Here is a 13631-nt window from a genome sequence, read left to right as displayed (position 1 = left end):
GGCAAAAGAAAAGTCTTTAGAAAACAAAAAAATGAATCTCAAATGGTAACTTTTTAGACTTAGTCATATAGAGTATGATTACAGAGTAGGAAGTGCTACAGTGCCCAAAGGGCTAGATGGGGAATCAGGAGTACCTGAGTTGGAATCCTGCTTTAGACACCTAAGAAAATTAACTTCTGTTTGACTCAGTTTCCTCATCCGTAAAGTGGGGGTAAAAGTAGCATCTACCTTCCCATGGTTGTTGGAGTAACATATATAATAAAATGCTTTGCAAACATTTTTTTTTAACCAAGCTATTTTTTTTTTTTTACCAAGCTATTTTTTTTTAATCAAGAAGCCTTTCAGTACATCACAAAGAAGCAGTAGCCCGTTTCAATTCTGGTACAGACTTTCTTGAAGCCTGTTCATTTATTAAACAAAAATTTGTTAAATACCCATTATGTGGTAGGCATCTTGCTAGGTTGGATAGATACAAAGCCAAAAATAAAATAACACAGCCTCTGCCCTTAAGGAGCTCCCATTTTATTGGGGTGTGTGAAATTTTTTCACTTTTAAAAATTCTTATATAATAAAAATTTATGCTCCTCCTAAAGCCTCCATATAGACAGCCCCAAAGCCCAGTTAATTCTCCATTTCCCATCACTTTCACTGTAGATTCCACTCCTTAATCACACTTTCTCTTCCCATTTCCTTCCTCTCCCTGAAAGCTTCCTTTTATGCTTTATCTTCCCTCATTAGATTGTAAACTTTTTGAGGAAAGGAACTGTCTTTTCTTTTCTTATTTGTATCCCCAGGGCTTAGCTCAATGCCTGCCACATAGTGAACACTCAGTTTTTTGTTTTTTTGTTTTGTTTTGTTTTGTTTTTTTGTATTATATAAAGAAATGAATACAAAGTATTTATTTCATTTCATCAGCTTGGGAAATTCTACTTTGCATGTGGATTTTTACCTTCTCTGTAACTTACTGAGAGGTGACTTGTCCAAGGTCACACAGCCAGGATGAGCCAAGTTGGGATAAGGGGTTTTTCTCAGAAACTACCTCTATATCCACTCAACTAGTCAACAGATGCTAAGTGCTTCCTTTGGGCTGGGCCCTGGCCTAGGTGCTGGGGACATAGTGACAAAAGCAAGGGATTCCCTGCCCTTAAAGTGCTTACACTCCAGTGGGGATGCCAACATGTGTATAAACAGTCATGTGCAAGATCCGTAATGAAGAGATGCAAGGGATCTTAGAGAGGAAGACATTAGTGTCTGGGAAAAGCAGGTAAGGTCTCCTGCAGAAAGTGGCTTTAAACTGAGTCTTGAAGGAAAGCAAAGGTGAAGGAGGCAAGGGGGACAGCCTGTTCTGAGGTACTATATTAGATTGCTTGCCATCTTGGGGAAGAGGAGAATAGGAGGGAGAAAAATCTAGAACTCAAAATATTTCAAAAAATAAATATTGAAATTTGTCTTTATATGTAATTGGAAAAATAAATACTATTACTTTAAAAAAATTAAATTAAAAAAAAAAGAGACGGGGAAGGAAATAGCAAATAAGAAGCCTTGGAAGATGAGGTAAGGACCAGACTATGAAGAACTTTAAATATCAAACAAGGGTTTTTTTTTTTTTTTTTTAATCATCAAAGTAATAGGGAACTACTGGAGTGTGGGAGGGGTAACATGGTCACCTGTCATTTCGAGAAATCACTTTGGCAGAGAGATCAGATAGGAGGTTATTACAATCATACAAATTAAAACCATAAGGGCGTAACCTAGATTACTGTGTGAGAAGAGAAGGGGATAGATGCTGTGCAGTTAGGACTGATAAGATTTGGTAACTCATTAGACGTGTGAGAAATTGAGAGTTCCTTTGAGGTTGGGAAGCAGGGTAGCCAAAAGGATGAAAATGAAAAAGGTGGATTTGGGGGGAAAGAATTGGATTTTAGGCCTGTTTTAGAGATGCCTGTGGGACATATAGCTGGTGCTATCTCCCAGGCAGTTGGCGGTGTGGGATTATAGCACAGGAGAGAGATGAAGACTGGGTATGTCCATCTGAGAGTCATCTACATAGAGGTGGTCAGTGAACCCATGGGAGCCGATGAAGTCATTAAGAAGAGAAGGCAGATCCCAGGACAGTCTTGGGGAACACTCACAATTAGGGAACAAGATTGGGATGATAATTCAACAAAGATTAGCGGGGGAAGAGTCATGAATCCTTAGAGAACCTTTAGGATACGCAGAGGACCATGGTAATTGACAATGCCAGAAGGTCAAAAATCAAGATGGAGAAAAGGCTATTAGATTTGGCAGTGAAAAGAGCAGTTGTAACTTTAGAGAGAGCCGTTTCACTTAATGTGATGAGGTCAGAAAGTAGACTGCAAAAGATTTAGAAATGAGCGAGAAGAGAGAAAGGAGGGACCAACTAAAGATGGAGTTCAGCTGGGGGAGCCAGTAGATGGGAAAAGACTAAAAGTTAATGAGAATGGGGATGATTCTTTTGGAGAACATAGTAAGGGATGGAGTCAGGGCACATGGAGTAGGGTTGGTCTTGACAAAGGGAAGGGCCATCTCTGTGATCAGGGAGTAGAGTGAAGGAGAAGATAATGGGAGAGGGTATCAGAGGGATGAAGTAAGGGAACAAATATATAAAGAATTTTAAAATTAAGCAGAAAAAAAGAGAATTTAAGGGGCAGACTCCTAAAAAGAGATGGGAACAGTAGGATTTGTGGCCTGAGTAGAGTGGTTGACCTTGGCAAGGAGAACCATGTTTTTCTCTGAGGGTTTAAAAGGAGACAATCAAAGATAATATTGAGGGGGCTTGAAATGTAAAGTGGAAAGGACAGGGATCTCTTGATGAACATGTTTTCCACTTGTTTCATCTCTTGATGAACATTTCCCCCCTGAAATATGATGCTGGCCCTCTGCTGAAAAGAATTGGAGTAAGAATGGCTTAGACACCTTGAGGGGGAAAAGAAAATGTTTTGAATGGCTAAAATTGGGAGTACTGAATGAATTAATGAAGGAAAAAAAAATTTAAGTCTTACTGCTTATTATCTTCCTGCCCAAACCCACCTGACTTCTGAACTTCCTCTTTCTATGAAGGTCATTTTTATTTTTTTGTTCACCCAGCTTCCCAACTTCAAAGGAACTCTCAACTCTTCACACATTTAATGAGTTACCAAGTTTTGTCAGCTCTAATTCTGTATCTGTCCCCTTCTCTTTATTCACATATTACTACTTACTATTACCCTGCTAAACACAAGCAAGAAAGACAATCTCTATTCTCACAGAATTCACATTCTAAAGGGGTGTAGGAAGGTAGTAACCAGAGAGGCGGATTTTGAGCAGTTGTGGTGACTGAAGGGGGAGTCTCAGAAGTAGCCTGAGACCCAGTCAGAAAGGATAAATCATCACTAATCAGAGCTAGGGTCATAAGAGTGGGAAAGCACATTCTGGGTGGAAGAAGAGGAAGAGGAGGAGGGAAGGTGCATTGCAGACAACATTAGCAGTTTGCAGTGTTGAGGGTCCAGGTGAGATTAAATAATACAAATATATAGTATCCCCAGTTTGACTGTGAGCCTTTGATTTGGCAGCAGGTGAATAGGAGCAGAGCGGATTGATGTGGGGAGTGGTGCAGGGATGAGATTTCACAAAATACGAGTAGTGAAAATCAGATGGGGTACAAGGAATCTGAGGGCAGAGGATGGTTGAGTTGAATTGGTTAACTGAAGGGCTGTGATTAAGGAGGAAAGAAAATGAAGGCATACCAGGAATGTTGCCCTGGGAGAACACTAAGGGATGATGGGACTTGAGGTTGGATTTTAAGAAAAAGAGAAAGAGGATAAATAGGATGAATGAGGTGCAAGGAGAGGTGGGGGAATAGTAGGTTATGGTAGGACAGAGAAATATCAGTGGTGGAACTCTTGGCTGATAAATTGAAGGCTATGTCCATTTGTGTGTGCAGCTCGGTGGTGGAAGAAAGAGGATATCATTGATATTAATGGAATGGGAAGCCTGACATTTGAGAGAGAGGGATGGCAACAAGTATATTGAAGTCTCCAAGTATACTGGCAAGATTACGGTAGAGAGGAAGAGGACAAACTAGGTAGGGAACTCTTGAGAAGGAAGAAGAATCTTGGCTACCAGCAGGTCATAGATTTGTTTTGAACAAAAGTCAAAGGAATGAGTAGGTTCCAAGGCACAGCATCCAGAAAAAAAAGTGGAAATCAGACTAGGGAATGAGAAGCCCTCTCCTCCTGCCTGGGACCCGAGTGTTTGGGCTGGGGAAGGATCTTTGGAAGTTCTCATGGGTCCCTTCTCATGTCCCTTTTCCTTCCCCTTCCCCCAATTCCAGAAAAAAACAAACAGGGGGATGTGAGCCCTTCCTGGAGTCCAAGGTAAAGCCAGCTGTACCTGCCTGCCTGCCTGCCCACCCGCCCGACCGCCTAGGCCTCTGTTTGCCTGTGCATCCCTGGGGGCACGGGGATGGCTGCTGAGCACGTGGGCCTTTGGATCTGGGGGGCAAGGGGCCTGCACACTCCCTCCACACTCAGCCTATTTGGGCAGCCAGGCAAGCTGAGACACTGATCCAGAACCCCCAGCTATGGAGTGTTGGTGGAGAAAGAAGCCAGGGGCTAGGACCTGTAAGGGACTGACTCTCTAAGGATCCCTTTGGCACTGGTGTGAGGGTGCTTTGGAAGGTACCAAATGTCTTCTCACAAAGGTGACTGAGGGGCTGGGACCACCCAGGGCTCAGTGCATGCAGTCCTGGACCTGCTGCTGCATGGAACTAGAGGAGAGGCATCTGAGCTACCCTCCTCAGGCACCCAGAATTCTGCATGGGGATCAACGTGTGATTTGGCTGCTGCCAGGGGACTGGAGACAAGACCCTAGAGACAGAGGGGAAGGGAGAGAGGGAGACATCCAGTTGGTGGTGGGAGCTTCAATCCGTAAGATATTCTTTCCTTCCCATTCCTAGCCCCTTAGGTCAATATTATTTCACTATTCATTCTTTGAAGGACATTTTTAAAAAGGACCTTGTGAAAGGATTTACTGCAGTGGGAAATGGGGTTCCTGAGAATATTTTTTGGGGCAATAACTTTTTCTTTTCAATTAGCAATCATCTGCTTTTCTCTCTTGCTTGCACCTTCCTGTCCTTAATTGAAAGATAAAAACCCTCATAACAAATATTCACAGTCAAGCAAAACAAATTTTTGCACTGGTTGTATCAAAAATGGTTCTCTGACTCTGCCTGACTCCAGAGCCTGTTCACCTCTGTCAGGAGGTAGATTGAATGCTACCTTATCAGGCCTCTGGAATTCTGGGAGGGTTGGTTATTGTGTTACTTAAAAGTTCAGAAGCCTTTCAGAGTCATTTGTCTTTATTGCATCCTTTTTGTTATTGTCCAAATTGTTCTGGTTCTGCTCACTTCACTCTGCGTCAGTTCATGCGCGTCTTCCCAGGCTTCTCTGAAACCGTCCTTTTTTGTCTTTTCTTATCACACAATACTATCCCATTGCATTCTTCTGCCACATCTTATTCAGTCAGTTTCCAATTGATGGACATCCCCTTCGTTTCCAGTTCTTTGCTTTCACAACAAATTGCTGCTATATATTTTGGTACATATTGGGAAATGGCTTATTTGCCTTATACTTTCCTAGTTGGTGTGGAGGGAAAGAACATGGAATTTGGAGTCACAGGTTCTGGGTTCAAATAATCATTTGTCTTATTACACCCATGTGACCTTCTCTGGGCCTCAGTTTATTCATCTGTTTAATGAGGACATTGGACTAGACGCAGGGGTTCTCAAACTACGGCCCGCCGGCCAGATGCGGCCCACAGAGGACGTTTATGCGCCCGCCGGGTTATGGCAAATAGGCTGAGGGGGGAGGGAGTGTGAGCTTTTGTTTTTACTACAGTCCGGCCTCCCACAGTCTGAGGGACAGGGAACTGGCCCCTGTTTAAAGTTTGAGGACTAGATGGTCACTATTCTCTTAAATGAATTTCCAGCTCTAATCCCATGATGCCAGTCTCTAAAATGCATTTTCCCCACTCTGAGCTATTCCCCAATCTACAATTACAAAAATTAGAATATCATTGGAATTTTTAAGTTTATCTTTGAATGGTTTCAACTCAGGGATGTGGGAGCCTTCGTCCCCTTGAGGGAAGAGGTGCTATTTCCAGCTTTTCTCAAGTCTTAGGGAGCTCTGTAGTTCTAGACCATTTTTAGTCTCTGGAGCCCCCCAAACCTGCTTTGTCTTGTTGGAGATGTGGCTTCTCAGGGGTACAAGGTGGTTTTGAGGGGTCCGTTTGGGGGCTGGTAATTAGAGAACTATTGCTTTAGGAAGGTAGCTCAGAGGTTCCCACCTCTACACCTTTCATCGTGTGGAGTAGTGAAAGAGTGCCAGATTTGGAACTGGGGGAGCCAGGTTCAAATCCTGGTTCACAAAGTCATACATTTAGAGCTGGAAGGGACTTTAGATGCCATCAAGTCCGTCCTTTCATTTTACAGATGAGAAAACTGAGGCAGAGGTTATTAAGGTCACACAGCTAATAAGTGTCAAAGGTAGAATTTGAACCCAGTGCTTTACCCACACTGCCTCTCAGCGCTGTCATGTGTGCGGGAACTTGGTCATCAGTTAACTTTTTTGAGCCTCACTTTCACTATCTGTGAAGTAGGAGCTAGGGCCAGACCTCTGGTTTCTATTTCTGTGATCAGTCATTTCAAATTATTTGAACAAAATTCTGGCGGACGTGGCTCTCTCCAACACCCAGATGATTATTCAGTCCCACGTGTTCAGTGATGAGGAGCGCCATCTACAGCCAGACGGGGGACTGTGGGAACGAGCGTGGTTCGCCGCGTGGCATTCTCTCTCCCTCCGACGTTGTTCACTTGCACTTTTGTTTTTCTCCTCAGTTTTTTTTCTTTTTAGATCCGATTTTTCTTGTGTAGCAAATTATTCCACCAGTAGACATTTATTCAGTTCCCAGCCCGGAGTGTGCGCGCTAAACTGTGGGGACACAAACGGGACAAAGGGCACTACCTGCCTTCCAGGAGCTTGTGAGCTTGGGGGAGGGCCCAGCCAACATGCAGAGCCAACACCACGTGGGACAGATAGCAAGTAGTTAACAGAGGGAGGCTCTGGAGTTTAGGACAGCTGGGGAAGAATTCCTGTGGTAGAAGCGGGAACATCAGAGGTTGGAGTGAAGGAGGGAGATCGTTCCAGATATGGAGGAGACGGAGCGAAGACGTGAGGTTGTGGGTGGGCAGCAGCAGAACCAAGCTCAGGGCCCCGGCTCCCTCGCGCCTTACCTCTCCACGTGGCTTCTTGGTTCTCCCGCCTATCATGTAATGGGGAGTGCTTCCGGGCCAGTCCCACCCACTGAGCCTGCCCCCTGCTGGACCTCGGAAGCGAAGCCAGCTCGAGGGGCTGGGGAGCCAGTGTGCAGTGCGGCGTCTCTATGGTCCGCACGGGGGCGCCGCTGCCGCCGGGAGGGGGAAGCTTCACTGACTCTCCGTTCTCTGTTTCGAGCAGGAAACAAGGCAGCGAGGACATCCTCAGGTGCAGCGAGCTGCCGCATGTCGGGGAGGAGGAGGTGGTCTGGTGAAAACGGCCGCCCTAGTGGAAGCGCGGGCCGCACACCGCCTGCCGGACGCCGGGCACCGGCCGCTGCCTCCGCCCGGAGAAGCGGCGATGGAGACCGATTAAGGTCCGCCGGGCACGTCCGCCGAGCGGCCTGCTCACCCCGCGGGCCGGGCCGCCGACACCCGCTGTCTCCATAGCCGCATGTCCCACCGAAACTGACCACTTGTGTAAAGCGTCGCCTTCATCTCTGGTTGTTTCTTTTCTTGTCGTTTTAGGGGGCGGGGGGCGGGGGGAGGCATGACATCTACTCCGGGACTCAGACACCGCCAGCGGCAGGAGGGCCCAGAGGGAGGAGCCGCAGGCTGCCGACACCGTGTGGGGGGGGTGTAGGTGGGGAGACTCCGGGGAAAGCGCTTCGATGCCCGATGTGGCAAGTTGTGGCAAGCTGGCGGGCGCACTCAAGGGCGAGGCTTTGGCCACGGGGCGGGAAACAGCAGAGGCGGTGGGCCCCACCCGGGAAATCTGCCACCCAAAGGGCTCCGGCCTCCGGGCTTTGGGCAGAGTCCGAACAGCTCCGGAGACTGTTCCATCCCCAGGACTTTGGTTTACCTTCGCCTCCCTCTCCCCCTGGTGAAGGCTGTTCCTTTGTGGGGGGAGGAAGGAACCTCAACAACTTTACCTTAGGAAAAACCAATTCATGAAAGGACTCTGCGGTTGGGGGAGGGGGAGCGGCAGCAGGGGTGGGGGTGGGGCGTGGTCCATTGCTTTTCGTCAGCCTTCCGTGGGGAGAGCATTTCCGAAATCGATTTGTGAGCTCGTAGGTTTATTACTGTAAACTTTCAAATTCAGGGTGAAATCCTCCGCTTCCATGTACATTACATGGCTTACGGTTTTTAATTATTTGACTAGGTTAGGATTTAGAGTTCAGAAACGATCTAGACGTCGGCTTAGTGGATTTCAAAAAAGGGCTCTCTGTAGAGCTTCCCACAGGGAACGGGGCTTTTAGAAGTGCTGGGGGGCCCGATCTCCAGTATCTTCGCTTGTGCACCCGGAAAGCCTCTCATGTCTTGTTTCCACCTCCTTGGATAGCTGGTGAGCTGTCACAGCCCACTTCCGGGGCTGAGCGGAATCCTTCCTGCAGTGGGGTAAAGCCTGCTGGGAAACCGCTACTTCCCGTCCGTTCCCGGAGGAGATTGTACATACCCGGAACGACGTTGAGGCAGTTCTTCCTGGCGGTGGGAAAGCGAGATCATGTCCTTTTTTCCTTCCCCCCAAGAGCATGACTATGCATTCTTTTATAACTTGGAATCTGCTTCCTGCCAGGGACACGCGGGCCGGTCTGAGCCCCGAAGGAAGGGGAATTAGAAAGGCTCCACCTTTGTTTCTTGGCTTCAAAGCACACCTTTCTTACACACTTTGAGAGTGGGGTGGGTGGAATTGTTCAGGTGCCCGAGCCGCTTTCTTGGGGCTACTTTTCACTCTAGTTTGAACGGCTCACTAGCCACAGAGGCAGGCTGGGCCTGGTGCCCTGCTCCTCTCCGGGCCTCCCCAAGAGGCCGGGGCTCCGTCCCTTTTCCCTCGAGCGGTGCTTGGGCAGACTTTCTGGATGTCAGGAGAGCCAAGGGCTGAGTCATTCTGTGCCATGCTGACATCCGATCTTCATTCTTTCTCCTGATGGTCCTCCACCACGGAATATTTCCTCTTCCAGCACATTTTAAAATTGATACAAATCCCTGCACTCATCTATGCCCCCTGTTGTTGGTGAGTGGGAGCACCTTTCGGAAGTGGTGACTGTGAACCTTCGTCTTCGTCCGGCTCGCGTGCGGTGGCCAAGCAGCACCCAGCCATTAGCGACTCTCCCTCGTGTTTGCACAGCTGCGTCGGGCAGAGCCATGGATTTTCAGTTTTAGGGGTTCGGGTCTCGCTGCGGTTTCTGATGTCTGTGCTGCGGGTCAGCCAAAGATCAGGGATTTCAAGCAAAAAGGGATCTGCGGGGTCATCCGGTCTAGCTCCCTCCTCATTTTATAGGTGAGGAAACTGAGGTTAGAGACTGGCTGGAGATCACACAGATGGTAAATTGTCCAAGAGGCTGTGACTTGAGTCATGACTCTGGCCAGCTCAATCCCACCCCAATTGGTTTTCATGGACACCATAGGCAGGGGGCACTCAAGGCTTAGAACCTTCCTTTGGCACAAACTCTTTGGAATTCATGTCCTTAAAAAAAATTAAGCACAGTTATTAAGGAAGACAGTGATCATTAAGCACCTTGGGATTTTTTTTTCAAAAGTCCAATAATAAATGTTAATGAAAGCATGGAAGCCTCCTCCCCTCCACTCCTCCCCCTCCCCCAAAGGCCAAGAGGGACCAAGGTTCATATTTTGTCTTGTATGGTCAATGAAGTAATCGTGGGCCATCACCTCTCTGGACTTCAGTTCCCTCATATGTAAATTTTTTTTTGGGGGGGACAATGCAAGGCCTCTTTCCAGTTCCTAAGTTGGTGACCCCAGAACCTATTTTCATCATTTGCCAACCTTCTGTCTTTGAGGTCTGAGCTTGGTGGAGGTAACTTGTTTAATAGTGAATGGGGGAGATGGGGTTGGGAGTTTGGAGACAGGGGAGAAAAAACTTCCAGGTTAGCATAAGAGAGCGGATGCTCTGGCCGTCTCATGTGCCTCTTTTCTCTTACTCTCTTCATTTTCCTTTGGAATGGCAATGTGTGGGCCGTGCAGATCCCCAATATTAGCATACAAGGTATAACTCCTCTCCCTAGGTTAGGATTACCCTTCTCTAATTTTTTTGGCAGCAGTGGCTAGATTTCCTTTAAATGTTAGAAAGCTGTGATCTTCACAGGTCTCCTGAAATGCCATGGAAAAGAAAAAGGTTGACTCTGGTTCCATCTTCTCTATGGTTTCCACCACTGGTTGTGACAGGTTTTGAGAGATCGCCACTACCTTTTTAATTCCATGGTCTATTTAATGCCCGATGCTTGTGTTCATTCCTAGTCCTTTTTACTATGCATTTTCCTTTTATCAGGTGTACAAAGTTAAATACTGTGTATTTATCACTTAAATTACATGGACTTAAGAGAAAACGAAACTTTGGTGTTTTTCCACAGATGTTGAAGCTTCTCTGTAAACTTGAATAAACAGATAGCAAAATCGTCTTGTACTTTGCTGTGATCATTAAACCCTCTCCTCAGAATCCAATCCCCCCTTCACTGTTTTCAGGTTTTGTTTATGTAATTGTAGTTACCGTCTGATTTGTTCTCTTGGTTTCCACTCACTTCCCTTAGCATTAGTTCATATAAATCTTCCCGTGCATCTCTAAAACCTTTGTATTCTCGGATACAATGAATAAATGAGCACAATATTAGTAAGCTAGGGGCTGTTAAATTTTGGGGATACCAGGAAAGGCAAAAACAGCTTCTGCCTTCAAGAAGCTTAGATTACAATGCAAGAATATGCAAATTTACAACCATTCCCCTTTCCATTTAACAAGTATTTACGGTGGGATGGGGGGCACCAATATGGAAAGATGGGTTGGAGCTAGAATGTCAGGGGCTTAAATGCCAAACAGAAGAGTTGATACTTGATCTCAGAACCCAATGGGAACCATTGAAGCTTCTTGAGTACAGGTATGATATAGGTGGAATTATTCCTCAGAAATATCTATATGATAATTTTGTAAGGATGGATCAGAAAGGAGAGCAAGAAGGCAATTAGACTGAAGTTATTAACATGTGAGGAGAGAGGAACTAGGGAGTTTATTCACAAGAGCTGTGGAGATAGAATTTGATGAGATTTGGCATCTGAAAATGGAAGTGAAATATTGTGTATTTATCAATGGGATGAGTTAGGAATGATTGATTGTGAACCAAGGTAGCTGGAAGGGAGTATGAGTGATACCCTCACAAAAATAGGGGTATTAGAGAAATGGGTTTGGGGGAAAAGATAAACTCTGTTTTGAAAATCAATTTAAGAAGTCCAGAGATAACTTAGTGGATAGAGCATCAGGCCTGGCATCTGGAAAATTCATTTTCTGAGTTCAAATCTGCCTTCAGACACTAGCTGTATGATCCCGGGCAAATGGTTTAACCCTGCTTGTCTCAGTTTCCTCATCTGTAAAATGAGCTGGAAAAGGAAACGACAAACTATTCCAGTATATTTGCCAAGAAAACCCAAAATGGTGTCATAAAGAATTGGACATGATTGAAATGACTGAACAACAAAAATAACATAGAATTTTCAGGTAAAAATATCTAGCATGTCAAGATGAATATTCATTTAATGTCTCTTATGAACCCAGAATCAGACCTAAAGTTCAAATCTGACCTGACTCAGTTCCCTCATCTGTAAAATGGTTATAGTAGTAGTACCTACTGCCCAGGGTTGTTGTGAGGAGGAAATAAATTACACATATAAAGTACTCTGGAGAAGAGCTAATCCAATTCCAATTGATCAATGATGGACAGAATCAGCTATACCCAGAAATGAGTGTAAACTGTTAGCATTTTTTTGTTTTTCTTCCCAGGTTTTTTTTACCTTCCAAATCCAATTCTTCCTTTGCAACAACAACAACAACAACCACAAAATTCGGTTCTGTACATATATATTGTACCAAGCATATACTATAACATATTTAATATGTATGGGAATGCCTGCCATCTAGGGGAGGGGGTGGAGGGAAGGAGGGGAAAAACTCAGAACAGAAGGGAGTACAAGGGATAATGTTGTAAAAAAAAAAAGTTATAATTATAAAATTAATTTTAAAAATGGAGAAGAAAAAAAAATAAAGTACTCTGGAAACCTGGAAATGCTATATAAATAATAGCCATCACAAGCAAGCTAATATGGCAAATGTGCTATCTGCACTATATATTGGGGATTATGGGAAGCCCCTAGAAATTAGAGGGATCGGGACAGGTTTCCAGTAGGAGGGAAGATAGTATCTGGGACTTGAAGGAAGCCAGGGAAACTAGGAGGTGGGGATGGGGAAAGAGGGCATCCAGGCATGGGGGACAGTCAGACAAAATGCCTGGAGATGGTTGTACTGTGCAAGCAACAACCAGGAGGCCAGTATCACTGGATGGAAGAATATAGCAAGGAGTAAGGGGTAGAAGACTGGAAAGGTGGGAAAGGGCCAGTGATTAAAAGCCAGCTAGAGGATCTGACATCTTAGAGAAGTAGGGAACCACACAGTTAGGTTTTAGATCACTTTGGCACCTAAGTGGAGAATGAATTGGAAATGGGGACCGGGGGAGACAGCCCCACCAGCAGCTATTACTGTGATCGAGGTAGGAGGCCATGAGGGCCTGAATGAAGGTGATAACAAGGAGAAAAATCATGGAGGCAGTAGTTGATTTGGCGACTGAAATTTTAAAGAAGCATGAAGACTGGAATCTTCTGCATAAAATAATTTTTAAAATTATCTTTAAAATACGACAAAATTTTGATTTAAATAAAATTTAAGGGTTAGCTAAGTGACATAGCAAATAGAGCTTTGTACCTGAAATCAGTAAGATCTGAATCCAGATCTTACTTTAGACACTTACTGAGCTGTGTGGTCCTGGGCAGGTCACTTAACTGCTATCTGCTATCACTGGTTGACCTGACCTATGATTTGTCCCTGGACTCTGATGACTGAAGGAAAGAATGAAGCAGGTAATTTGCAAAGCTTTGCGCCACTCAAATCCATCACCCTCCTGATGTCAATGTCTTTGAGACTGAAGATTGAATCTGTAAAATGGAAATAATGATAGCACTTACCTCCCAGTATTGCTTTGAGGACCAAAAGAGATATTTGTAAAATTCTTTGCAAACTTAAAAAAAAAAAACTCTATAAATATTAGCTATCAGGACTATTGATAATCGGAATTGATGAGATTGTCGGGAAAGGTTAGAGAGAGAAGGGTCCAGGACAGCCCAGATGTAGATCCTGGGACAAGGAGGGGGACACAGTCCAATAGAAGAGAGAAAAGAGACAGGAGAAGAGTAATGAAAAATGGGACCATACCCAGCTTGGGAGGGTGATTACCAGCAGCAACATGCAGAGAAGCCAAGAAGGGTG

General features: G+C 45.2%; 1 protein-coding gene across 6 annotated transcripts in view; it reads left to right on the top strand.

Annotated features, from left to right (window-relative positions):
• Positions 1–10723, top strand: part of CAMKK2 (calcium/calmodulin dependent protein kinase kinase 2) — a 67115-nt gene extending 56392 nt beyond the window's left edge. For 4 of the 6 annotated variants that reach the window (XM_074297840.1, XM_074297812.1, XM_074297821.1 and 1 more), the window contains 2 exons: positions 4334–4376; positions 7515–10723. In XM_074297840.1, the coding sequence (XP_074153941.1) occupies positions 4334–4376; positions 7515–7688 (217 nt within the window). In that variant the 3' untranslated portion in view covers positions 7689–10723. The remainder of the gene's footprint in view (positions 1–4333; positions 4377–7514) is intronic. The other 2 variants (XM_074297851.1, XM_074297858.1) reach the window with 1 other exon arrangement.
• The last annotated feature ends 2908 nt before the right edge of the window (positions 10724–13631 follow it).

This window comes from Sminthopsis crassicaudata, chromosome 1 (genome assembly GCF_048593235.1).
Source record: "Sminthopsis crassicaudata isolate SCR6 chromosome 1, ASM4859323v1, whole genome shotgun sequence".
Taxonomy (NCBI): domain Eukaryota; kingdom Metazoa; phylum Chordata; class Mammalia; order Dasyuromorphia; family Dasyuridae; genus Sminthopsis; species Sminthopsis crassicaudata.
Note: the sequence above shows the minus strand (reverse complement) of the source record. Positions and strands in the feature narration are given on the sequence as shown.